This window comes from Macrobrachium nipponense, chromosome 23, assembly GCF_015104395.2.
Source record: "Macrobrachium nipponense isolate FS-2020 chromosome 23, ASM1510439v2, whole genome shotgun sequence".
In the NCBI taxonomy this organism is placed as follows: Eukaryota; Metazoa; Arthropoda; class Malacostraca; order Decapoda; family Palaemonidae; genus Macrobrachium; species Macrobrachium nipponense.
Window position 1 is genome coordinate 13,134,614 of NC_061090.1, and position 12,500 is coordinate 13,147,113.

General features: G+C 37.3%; 1 protein-coding gene across 1 annotated transcript in view; it reads left to right on the forward strand.

Moving 5' to 3' along the window:
* LOC135198668 (dipeptidase 1-like) overlaps nt 1-12,500 on the forward strand; it is a 285,537-nt gene that overhangs the window by 232,076 nt on the left and 40,961 nt on the right. Inside the window, exons 3-4 of the mRNA XM_064226478.1 lie at nt 4,556-4,712; nt 5,004-5,136. Coding sequence (XP_064082548.1) covers nt 4,590-4,712; nt 5,004-5,136 — 256 coding nt within the window. The 5' untranslated portion in view covers nt 4,556-4,589. The remainder of the gene's footprint in view (nt 1-4,555; nt 4,713-5,003; nt 5,137-12,500) is intronic.

Consider the following 12,500-nt stretch of genomic DNA (forward strand, 5'->3'; position numbering starts at 1 on the left):
CCAGAGGAAGTTACATTTCCGACCGTCAGCAAGTCATTTGCAATGAAATTATCTCAAAAAAGCCTCAAAAGCTGTCACGTTAACCATTCATAATGAAACTAAAATATAAAAAGGGGAAAATGACGTCGCAATCAACGAAATATATCTTTCAGCTGTCATCTTATGTTATACTCATGCAATCATGCTAATTGCTGTGTACGATGATACGCATGCTGTGTATGCGTAACAGCAGTATTATATATGTTACACACACACATACACACACACACACACACACACCACACACCACACATATATATATATATATATATATATATATATATATATATATATGTATAAAGATAGATACGAAAGTGTACGAATTGACAAATGCTTGCATACAGCAATAGACAAATGCTTGCATACAGCAAAAATCTAGGTATTTTCAACGTTTTTGAAAAAAAAGTGTTCTATCGACAGATATTATATTTAAATTGTAATTGGGGATAACGTTTACAGTCACTCTCGTCCTTCGATTGCTAAGTGAAGTACGGAACATTCTATTAAAACATGGAAATATTAGAAACACAAAGAAAATATATGTTTCATTATCATGCCATCAGTCCTCACCCAAAATTCTACTTGCTTCCTAACTGAAAGATGGACATTTCCCCGTCTTCACTTTCCGTCGAACGATATCGGTCGGTCGAACGATTTCCTTGCTAAGCCTCCCACCTGTTCCGGTTACTTAACCTTTCCGATTTGCAGCCACTTCCGTCCGACTTGTCCCGCCCCTTCATCTCTCTGCCTTGCCAGAAACAGCCCCGACGCTTTTCGCTCTCTGCCTTTTCCGACCACCTACCTCCCCTTTTTCTTCTTCCTCTTCTCCTTCTTCTTCTTCTTCTTCGTCTCCGCAACCTTTCAGCTTTAACCTTTACAGCTTTTTCTTCTTCTCAGTTCACTCGCCGAGCTATCTCAGTTCGCCGACATCCACTCCTCTTTTCCTCCATACGGCGTGGGGGATATATTTTGCGTGGCAAGGACACAGGCTCATGTACTCGTACGTACATTGAAGTCTCTCTCTCTCTCTCTCTCTCTCTCTCAGCAAACACACACTCACACTATATATATATATATATATATATATATATATATATATATATATATATATATATATATATATATATTCACACATCTATATGTGCGTGTGTGTGTGTATAATGTATTACATTTTGTCACATACATCGCGACATACTTTTATATTCAGGATAGTAAGTCACAAATTTCGTTGAATACCAAATTAAACGCTAAGAGATATTTAAATTTTGCTCATTCATTTCGCAATATACTAAATTCAGCATTGAATGCAAGACCAACGATAACTTACATTTTTTTAGATATTCTAATAACATGATCTTCTCAAGGGTTCTCTACATCAGGTTTCGGTCAAAAGACGTTCACTGATCTTGGTACACATTTTTATAGTTTTTTACTTTCAGTTTTAAGATTGGTATTAACTAGGCTTCACCAAGCCTTCGCTTTATCTTCTAGTCGGCAAGCTTCTCACAATGAAACCATGATTTTGCACAAATATTATAACAGCAACTGCTTCCCATCCAACCTATTATCCAAACACGTCTCCAAATTCTTAAATAATATTCTTAGCTCATGTCATTCTTCTCCCATCGTTCCTAAATTAGGTTTCTACTAGTCTTCCATTTATTCATAATGCACGTTTTAATAACAAACTTCAAGCTAAAATATCTGGCTATCACCCTGCCCTGAAAATGAAAATTGTACCCACGAACCCATTGACTACCAGTAGCCTTTTAAGCTTCAAAGACAGGTTGGACCCGTTAATGACCTCGAGTCATTTATGAGATTACTTGTCCTCGTAACAACAGGAATCATGCCGATAAATGCAAATATTCAGTTCAGTACAAAGACATTTTAAGGTCTTGGGGAAAAGTCTCCAATCATCGGCTTTAAACGATAAATGAGTTTATTTTTTCTTTTTTTTTTCTTTTTTTTTTTTTTTTTTTAAACTGGTCCCCTCACCAAAACGCCTGCACCTGTATATCTCTGGTGAACACTGTCTTTTTTCCTTACTCATAGTTTAGTCGTTTTATCGTATGTCATTTTGTATATTCTAATATTTGTCTTCTAATTCTATTGAACTGATTAGGTTTTAATACATTTGTAGCTTGATAATGTTGCCTGGTTTCTAAACGTTCCAACAAAATAAACACGACTTCCTTGACCTGTTGGTGCGCTAACCATGTCTTCATTACACACACACACACACACACACACACACATATATATATATATATATTATATATATATATATATATATATATATGTGTGTGTGTGTGTGTGTGTGTGTAGTATATGCACGTGTCTACATCTATATCTATATCTATATCTATACATATATATAATATATATATATATATATATATATATATATATATATATATATATATATATATATATATATATAACCATTATGATTAGAATGAAAAAGACACAAAGTCAGACAAATAGGGAAACAAGAGCGTGAACATTTCATTTGTTTAGTTTGCTTCATTTTTCAATTGTGTACACCGGATGTTTAATTATTCTCCACAATGTTGTTTGGAAATTGATATGACAAACATGCGTGCATGTTAAAACTAATAATTGGCCATAACATTCCACTCAGGTTTATTTCCTTCATTAATATCATATACACAGTAGATACCGTTTGATGATGTTGGTTCCGTAGTTTAATATTCGCAATGGAATAGGAATGCGAAAACATGTTATGATACACCTGCTACGGATATACAGCTCTGTATATCATGTCATATGTGTATATATATACACATATGTCTGTATATATATGTGTGTGGTGTGGATGTCTGTATGTATATGTATGTATATATATATATATATATATATATATATATATATATATATATATATGTATATATATATAAGGTATACATGTGTGTGTGTGTGTGTGTGTATACATATAAAAACAAACACACACACACACACACACACACACACACACACATATATATATATATTATATATATATATATATATATATATATATATAATATATACGTATAATTATATATATAGATATATAGTATATATATATATTATATATATATATATATATATATATATACACGAGATTGGTTCACTACCCCGTACAATTAGGTCTCAACCAGCAAAGTGACTGACGCCGTAAATTCTTAAAATTGTTCGGTATGGTGTAGGACTGATAACCTCTATCAAACTGATTCCAAACATTATATAACTTTTTTTTATGATGAAATTGCTGTGATAGTATTCTTTCAATATTGAAAATACTGACTAAACCAAAATAAATAGTTTCACAGCAAAAAGGAAAACCCTTATGACTACCTGACACTTCTATTTGGTCAATCATGATACAAATTCCCATCAATAAATAAAAAACGTAAACAAGAAAAATATCAAAACAGGCACAAAATTCCCGAATTCCACTTCTGCCAGACAGCAACGTTAAAGATGACTATTAATAGAGTCTTGGAGTGGGCGGACCAAATCTTGGTTGTAATATATGGAGGGTCCTCACTCATTCTCTAAAGGATGAAAAGAACTATATTGGACATAATAACTGTCTCCTCACTGCCGGTGTGGTTGAAATGACTGAAGCTTCAGATACGGGAGCAGTAGGTTTGATGTGATTTTATGCATATACATTTCTATATCTGGTTCCTCTTTTTAAACAGTTCCTCGTTGGACGGGTCGGTTACATGCTCGACTACCAATCTCAGGGTCCGGGTCTGGGTCCGATTCCAGGCTCTCCCAACGCAGAATCAGAGGAATTTATGTCTGACGATAGAAATTCATTTCTCGATGTGGTTCGGATCGCACAATAAGCTGTAGGTCCCGTTGCTAAGTAACCGATTGGTTCCTAGCCACGTTACAATATGTAATCCTTCGGACCAGGCCTAGGAGAGTTGTTAATCAGCTCAGTGGTCCGGATAAACTAAGATATACTTAACTTCCTCTTCCTAAAAGACCTTTGTGGATTCGTCGTCTCTTATGCCTTTTCTGGATAGTGTTAACCAAGGTCTAGAGAATATATACTCTTTAGACCTTGGTGTTAACTTGTTATCTCACTGGTGAGCAGCTCAAATCTATATTTTCTATATATAATGTGTACATCGTTTCATATCCCTTGGTAAGAGCTGAATGTCTGCTCATTGCTGATTAAATATATTCAATGGAATAGTTAAACAACGGATATAATGCAATGAGCTTGCTACAGTTCTGAGTACTTAAACTTGAGTATTGGACTCTCTCATGTGCGTTGTGGAAACCTGCCATTGAAGGCAAAAGTGTCTTCATTTATTTCCTGCCCTGATAAATAGGTATGTATAATTAAAAACAGTTCAAGAAAGTCGATCGATCGATCGATCGACGACGATCGATCGAGAGAGAGAGAGAGAGAGAGAGAGAGAGAGAGAGAGAGACCATCCCAGTAGCTATGGCCAATCAAATCCTCAATCCCCCTTTATTTGTTTATTTTCAGCCACAACGACCTTCCATGGAACATCAGGAAGTTCATGCACAACAAGCTCCACAGCTTTAACTTCACCGCCGAACTGAAAAACCTCAGACCGTGGTCAAGGTCCTCATGGTCCCACACCGACCTCCCAAGGCTTAAAGAAGGGATGGTTGGAGCACAGGTATGTCCTTGAATCCTGGTGCAATAGGTGAGGAGCATTAAATTGATCATTAAGAAATGGAGAATAATCAGATTAAAACATATGCAGGATAAAAAGGCTCAAATACTGACGCTGAAAACTTAAGAGCCTATTGTGATTTTCACCAATCCATCTAGAACATTCGTATTTGTAAATATGTTTTTAAAGTCAAATATTAATAATATTTCAAACCATTTAACATATGCACATGCGAACATGTATACAGTTGAACCAGGTAAGTAACTAGTTTCAACCGTGTTTTATTCCCACCAGTTCTGGGTTTCGTACGTTCCTTGCGAGGCGCAGGTCCTGAACGCTGTACAACTTACTATAGAACAAATTGACCTTATTAAGAGGTTAATTGAACAGTATCCGGATGAACTTCAGCTTGCTACTTCTGCAGAGGGTAAATATGATTATGCTTGTGATTTTTGACTGAGTGTTTGTTTATCTTTCACTAACTTCTCATTAAGTCGTGATTTTATCACAATATCTGATACAGGCGATGTCTGAAGTCTCAAAAATTATTACTAGCTTTTAAATTCATGTTTTTCAGCATTTTCTATTTTCCTTAATATTCCCATTCATTTAATTAATATTATTAGTTGTAATGCCTACCAATTTGCTAAGTGAATTCTTTATCTACTTTCATTATCTGACTTTCTTATTGTTGATAGGAAGTCCGATCATGAGTGATTTCTAATCTGTGAAGTTATCTGACGATTAAACGCAAACAGAAGTAATCTTGTTGCTAGGAAGTGTACTACAAATAACAGTAGTAATAATTCCAGTTAAAATAAATGCTATATTTCATATATTGATCACTAATTAAATATTTATTTGCTTCTTCCGTTATTATTGTTTAAAGGTTTAATATTGTTCATGTCATGAACATTTTTGGAAGATAAATGATTTGAAACGAAAATGGATTAGATTATTGAAACTTCTTGTGAGTAATTCTACAGATAGATAGATACACAGATAGATAGATAGATTCGATAACACAAATTTAATTATGAATAACAAGAAAATACGATAAAGGTAAAAGGAAACCACAACGTAAAGAAAGTATAACGATCGACAACGGTACGAAATCAAAGGAAACAACCGGTAATTAGGCGCATTTAACAACGAATAAAAAAAAAAACCACACAGGCCTAACAAGGAACATTAACAAGAATTACTGGATGAAAAACAAAAAACTTCCTTGTAACAATGGAATGGTGGAAGAAAATTAGAGGAAGAATTAAAAGGAAAACATCTGAATAATATAATAGAGCATATAATATAGGAAAAGAAATGTAAATTTCTTTTCCTATATTATATGCTCTATTATATAATATGATGTGGGAAACAATAATAACAGGAAAACTGAAAGGACAACATTGTAGCAAAGAAATAATAGAAAAATATAAGGGGAAACTCCAGGACGCAAAAATGGTAGCAAGAAATAGGAGGAAACACGAAAGAAAAATACTCCAACGATGAAGCTGTGAGAGAAAATAAGGAAACGAAAGGAAAGCACACAAAGAATGAAGTGTTAAAAGAAAATAAAAGGAAAAACAAAGGGGAAAACAGGAAGAAACATCATTGTAATAATGAACAAACAAGTGGAAGAACCAAAGAACGAAAACAAATGAAAAGTGGGGATGAAAATGGTAGTTACAACAAAAGTAAACCACCTTAACAAGAAATAGAGTAAAGAAAATACGAAGGAAAATGAAAGTAAACTGCCATAACATTTCAGAGATGAAAGAAAACATGAAAAATTATAATAAATGACATTAACAATGAAAAGACGTATTAAAATCGAATTTATTTTAAAAAAAAAAAAAAAAAAAAAAAAAAAAAAAAAAAAAAAGAGGAAACACTGACATCTCTTTGTTTTCGGTGTATTTCCACCACACCACGCCACGCCCCCCCCCCCCCCCCCCCCCCCCCCGCCCTCCCACAACCCCAATCGAACCGTATTTCACTGGAGAAGACCGATATTGGATCTACGAATCAATCCATCTCGATTAGCCGTTGGTCAGCCCATTTATCTGCTTGTATAATGGAAGCCACATGGGGTGAATGGGTGAAAAAAAAATTTATGCTTCTTGTTATTAACTATAAAACAATTGTCTTTTTACGAATGAGTAAATTGGCATCACGATTCTTTGCACGGGACATGAAAGATCAGGTTTTTACTAAAAGGTAAATTGATATCATAATTCTTTTGTGAAATATATAAAAAAAACAAGATTTTTACTCAACGTAAATTTTGAGTCTGGAAGCAAAAAACTTCATCCGCATATCTGCGCTACAATTTGCTCTAAAACCAAAAGCTGGAAATGTGTTTGTGCTTTCAATTTCAGCTATAACTCTCCTGCGTGAAATCTGAAAGTAGTAAATGAAAGGAAATCTGAAAGTAGTGAATTAATAAGGGAAATATTCATTTATCTTTCTGACGCGACTATGGAAACGACGCAACCATCGCGAAATATGTCACGGGAAATTTTAGCACGGCTAAATGGAACGAGCAATCAGTGCACGGAAGCAAATGATTTGCTGTTATCTCAATGGCGCGTATAAAACCATCACGCCGCCGGCAGCAGCAAGCCAGGAGCCAGCACTCACAGCTGAGAGCGTTATACGTCCCGAGGGAGTCGTAAATCGACCAAACAAGCACCAGCTGTGTATTAAAAGATGAAGTTCCCTCTGCCATTATCCTCAGCAGCCCCCACTAAAACAGACAAAATAAATACGACCGCGAAAATTTAGGGCCCCGCTTCGTAAATCTCCTCTCTCTCTCTCTCTCTCTCTCTCTCTCTCTCTCTCTCTCTCTCTCTCTCTCGTTGTTGGCGCTTATAAAACACTTCCTTCATGTCTGCATATTTTGATACGCGCAATATGTTTACGTGAAATCTAACATAATAATAATAATAATAATAATAATAATAATAATAATAATAATAATAATAATAATAATATCAAACAACGACACACGAGGAAACACCGACGAAGTAACAGACAGGACGGAATGGGTAGAAAAGATCAGACGATGGATAGCCAGACACAGAGAGAACAAAGATCCCCTCCATGAAAGCCTACAACACCAAGAAATTAAGCGAGAAAACAAGTGAGGTCATTGAAATAATGAGACTAATACACACCACCAATATCACAGAAACAAATAACTTGACATATGCAGGAGCAAGATTAGTAGCAGAAGTGATGGGGACACGAACACCATCACCACCAGCACAACCAACCCAACAGAAACCAAAACAGCAACCGCCTTGGAAAAGGCGCCTGGAAAAGCAAATCATGGTGATGAGATCTGACTTGAGTAAACTGAAAGAGATGGCAGAAAACAGGCTAAGAAGCAAGAAAATAAGGGAGGAACTGAACGGGAAATACAAAGTACACGAGAGGGGACTAAATAACACAATAGAGGATGTAAAACAGAGGCTTAAGGCCAAAGCCACGTGAGATCCAACGATACATGAACAGGAATAAGGGATACCAACAGAAACAAACTATTCGGAACCAACAGAAAGGACTATACAGCCAACTAAGAGGGGAAGACACCACCAAGAAATTCCTGAAGCCGAACCAAGTAGAGACTCGGAAAACATATGGAGCAATCCGGTATCACACAAACAAACAAGCAACATGGCTCCAGGAAGTCAAGGCAGAAGAAACAGGGAGAATAAAACAAAGATTCACTGACATCACGACAGACACAGTCAGACACCAACTAAAGAAAATAATGCCAAACTGGAAAGCCCCAGGACCCGATGAAGTCCATGGATACTGGCTCAAAAAAAACTTTCAAGGCCCTACACCCAAGAATAGCAGAACAACTCCAGCATTGTATCACAAATCATCATGCGCCCAATGGATGACCACAGGTAAGAACATCCTTAGGTCCAGAAAGACAAGAGGTAAGGGAAATATAGCCAGTAACTACAGGCCTATCACCTGCCTACCAACAATGTGGAAGTTACTAACAGGTATCATCAGCAAAAGGCTATACAACTACCTAGAGGATACAAACACCATCCCCCACCAACAGAAAGGCTGCAGAAGGAAGTGTAGGGGCACAAAAGACCAGCTCCTGATAGACAAAATGGTAATGAAGAACAGTAAGAGAAGGAAAACCAACCTAAGCATGGCATGGATAGACTATAAGAAAGCCTTCGACATGATACCACACACATGGCTAATAGAATGCCTGAAAATATATGGGGCAGAGGAATACACCATCAGCTTACTCAAAAATACAATGCACAACTGGAATACAATACTTACAAGCTCTGGAATAAGACTAGCAGAGGTTAATATCAGGAGGGGGATCTTCCAGAGCGACTCACTGTCCCCACTACTCTTCGTAGTTGCCATGATTCCCATGACAAAAGTACTGCAGAAGATGGATGCTGGGTACCAACTCAAGAAAAGAGGCAACAGAATTAACCATCTGATGTTCATGGACAACATCAAGCTGTATGGTAAGAGCATCAAGGAAATAGATACCCTAATCCAGACTGTAAGGATTGTATCTGGGGACATCAGGATGGAGTTTGGAATAGAAAAATGCGCCTTAGTCAACATACAAAAGGGCAAAGTAACAAGGACTGAAGGGATAAAGCTACCAGATGGGAGCAACATCAATCACATAGATGAGACTGGATACAAATACCTGGGAATAATAGAAGGAGGGGATATAAAACACCCAGAGATGAAGGACACGATCAGGAAAGAATATATGCAGAGACTCAAGGCGATACTCAAGTCAAAACTCAATACCAGAAATATGATAAAAGCCATAAACACATGGGCAGTGCCAGTAATCAGATACAGCGCAGGAATAGTCGAATGGACGAAGGCATAACTCTGCAACATAGACCAGAAAACTAGGAAACATATGACAATACACAAAGCACTACTCCCAAGAGCAAATACGGACAGACTATACATAACACGAAAGGAAGGAGGGAGAAGACTGCGTCAACATCGAGAGCAGAGCACTGGGGCAATATCCGAAAACCAGTGAAGACAAGTGGCTCAAGAGTGCATGGAAAGAAGGACTGATAAAAGTAGATGAAGACCCACAAATATACAGAGACAGGAGAATGACAAACAGAACAGAGGAATGGCACAACAAACCAATGCACGGACTATACATGAGACAGACTAAAGAACTGGCCAGCGATGACACATGGCAATGGTTACAAAGGGGAGAGCTCAAGAAGGAAACTGAAGGAATGATAACAGCGGCACAAGATCAGGCCTAAGAACCAGATATATCCAAAGAACGATAGATGGTAAAAATAATCTCTCCCATATGTCGGAAGTGCAATACGAAAAAATGAGACCATAAACCACATAGCAAGCGAATGTCCGGCACTTGCACAGAACCAGTACAAAAAGAGGCATAATTCAGTAGCAAAAGCCCTCCACTGGAGCCTGTGCAAGAAACATCAGCTACCTTGCAGTATAATGTGGTACGAGCACCAACCTGAAGGAGTGATAGAAAACGATTAGGCAAGGTCCTCTGGGACTATGGGTATCAGAACAGATAGGGTGATACGTGCAAACAGACCAGACGTGACGTTGATTGACAAAGTCAAGAAGAAAGTATCACTCATTGATGTCGCAATACCATGGGACACCAGAGTTGAGAGAAAGAAGGGAAAAAATGGATAAGTAACAAGACCTGAAAATAGAAAGAAATAAGAAGGATATGGGATATGCCAGTGGAAATTGTACCCATAATCATAGGAACACTAGGCACGATCCCAAGATCCCTGAAAAGGAATCTGGAAAAACTAGAGGCTGAAGTAGCTCCAGGACTCATGCAAAAGAGTGTGATCCTAGAAACGGCGCACATAGTAAGAAGAGTGATGGACTCCTAAGGAGGCAGGATGCAACCCGGAACCCCACACTATAAATGCAACCCAGTCGAATTGGAGGACTGTGAGAAAGCAAAAAAAAATAAATAATAATGATAATAATAATAATAACAATAATAATAATAATATATGTTTACGTAAAATCTAAGTTTTTTACCCTTACCCAAGATGGTTTAGTGTTCTAGCATGTTTGGGAGTACTTACATGCGAGTTTGCTTAGGTTCTACTTAAAGACACTAAAGTAAATAGCTTCTGTTGGGTGGGGGGAAGGGGGGAAATGACTTTTTAGGAGTCGAACTGGACTTTTCCTTCAAACTTGGTATCAGCTAGTAACCGAGACGCTAATGACAATTTGGAAGGCAAAGTATCAATAAATAAATTGCAATGTGCCTGCAATACGTAAAAATTCTCCTTTCTCTCTATGCTTTTCATGGCGTCCTACCTGCTTCATTGTCAGTTTGTCAGAGAACAAATCCAACTTTGATGCCTCTCAAGTCTCATCCCAACTCATTTCAAAATGATGTAGACTTTCACCAACTGGTCTCAACGTCCCCACAGATACAATTACCAAGTCAGTCAGTTTACTTCTGAAGTAAACTGGCACTGAAGCAATAAGTGCCGTTTGTGCATTAGTATACCTATTGAAAACGATCTTATTGAAAATCATCTATGATAAAAAAAAAATCGACAAAAGGCGCTTAAAATAATTAAGACAACCTCCTGCTGTGAGGGATGTCAACATCCGTTTCTCTATTTTCTCTCGCTCTCTTCATATTAATCTTCGATTTTTTTTTTCGGAGCACAAGACCAGGTTGGGTTATTCCTGGTTTCTTCTGGTTTCCCTGATAACCTAATTATCGGTGGCTGTTCATACGACAGGCTTTTCTCATCAGATGTGTAGAGACGTGGGCGGCGTTGACCATTCAGGGGTATAAAATTCACGAAAAACGTTTAGTAACTCTTCGATCGATAAGGGGGACGGTGGAAAAAATCGTAATTAACAGCCATTCAGCGCCTCTCAGCGGGCAAGGTTTCCAATTCTTGTTTTGGCGTCGTCTTTTCCTCCGCCTTGCTTGCACTGCCTAAATGGCATAAGACGCGCAGTGATAGGCAATTACCTCGCCAAATGGACCTGACCATCACGGCCTAGAAAGAGCCTTTGTTAACGGGGATTCGAGATCGGTAACGTACAAGTAGGCCGCGTGTTTTGACGGAGACGACCCACACTCTCAAATGCCAGCGTGTCATTGCTGGGTCTCAGTGTGTGTGTGTGTGTGTGCTCCACTTCTGGAGGCGGTCTTAAAGCTGCTTTCAGGAAACAGGCTTTGAAACACTGTTTCTATTGTGGTAGGATTTTTGGTCGTAGTTTGCTAGCATCATAAACCTTTCTCGAAACACTTGCATAAAGTGTTAAGAAACCAAACGTGCCAAAAAATACAATGTAATGTTTCCCTGAAATAAATGTTCTCCACCTGATAACTAAGGAAACTACATTGAATGTCAAATATTGATAATTAAAAATCATACGAAATATCTCCAAGGGATTGGAGTAAAATATTATGACGTTCTTACAATTCATAGTAATATTGAAACTGATTTGATAGCGAATATGCACGGGTATCGTCCCAAACAAAACTTCAGTTTTTACAAAAATGTCAAAATAGTATTATTGAAAAAAATGTTCGAAAATACATCACTTATGTAAGGAAAGATACAAAAGTAATTAGTTATTCAGCTATTGCGTCCTAGATCAGGATACAACAGTTGCTAATATTCCTGTTGAGTATTACATGCTTTCATTTTCCTCAGACAAATTTTTTCATTTATGAATGTAATCTTCAAATGAGAAAACAGTGAAATGTAAAACACAAAT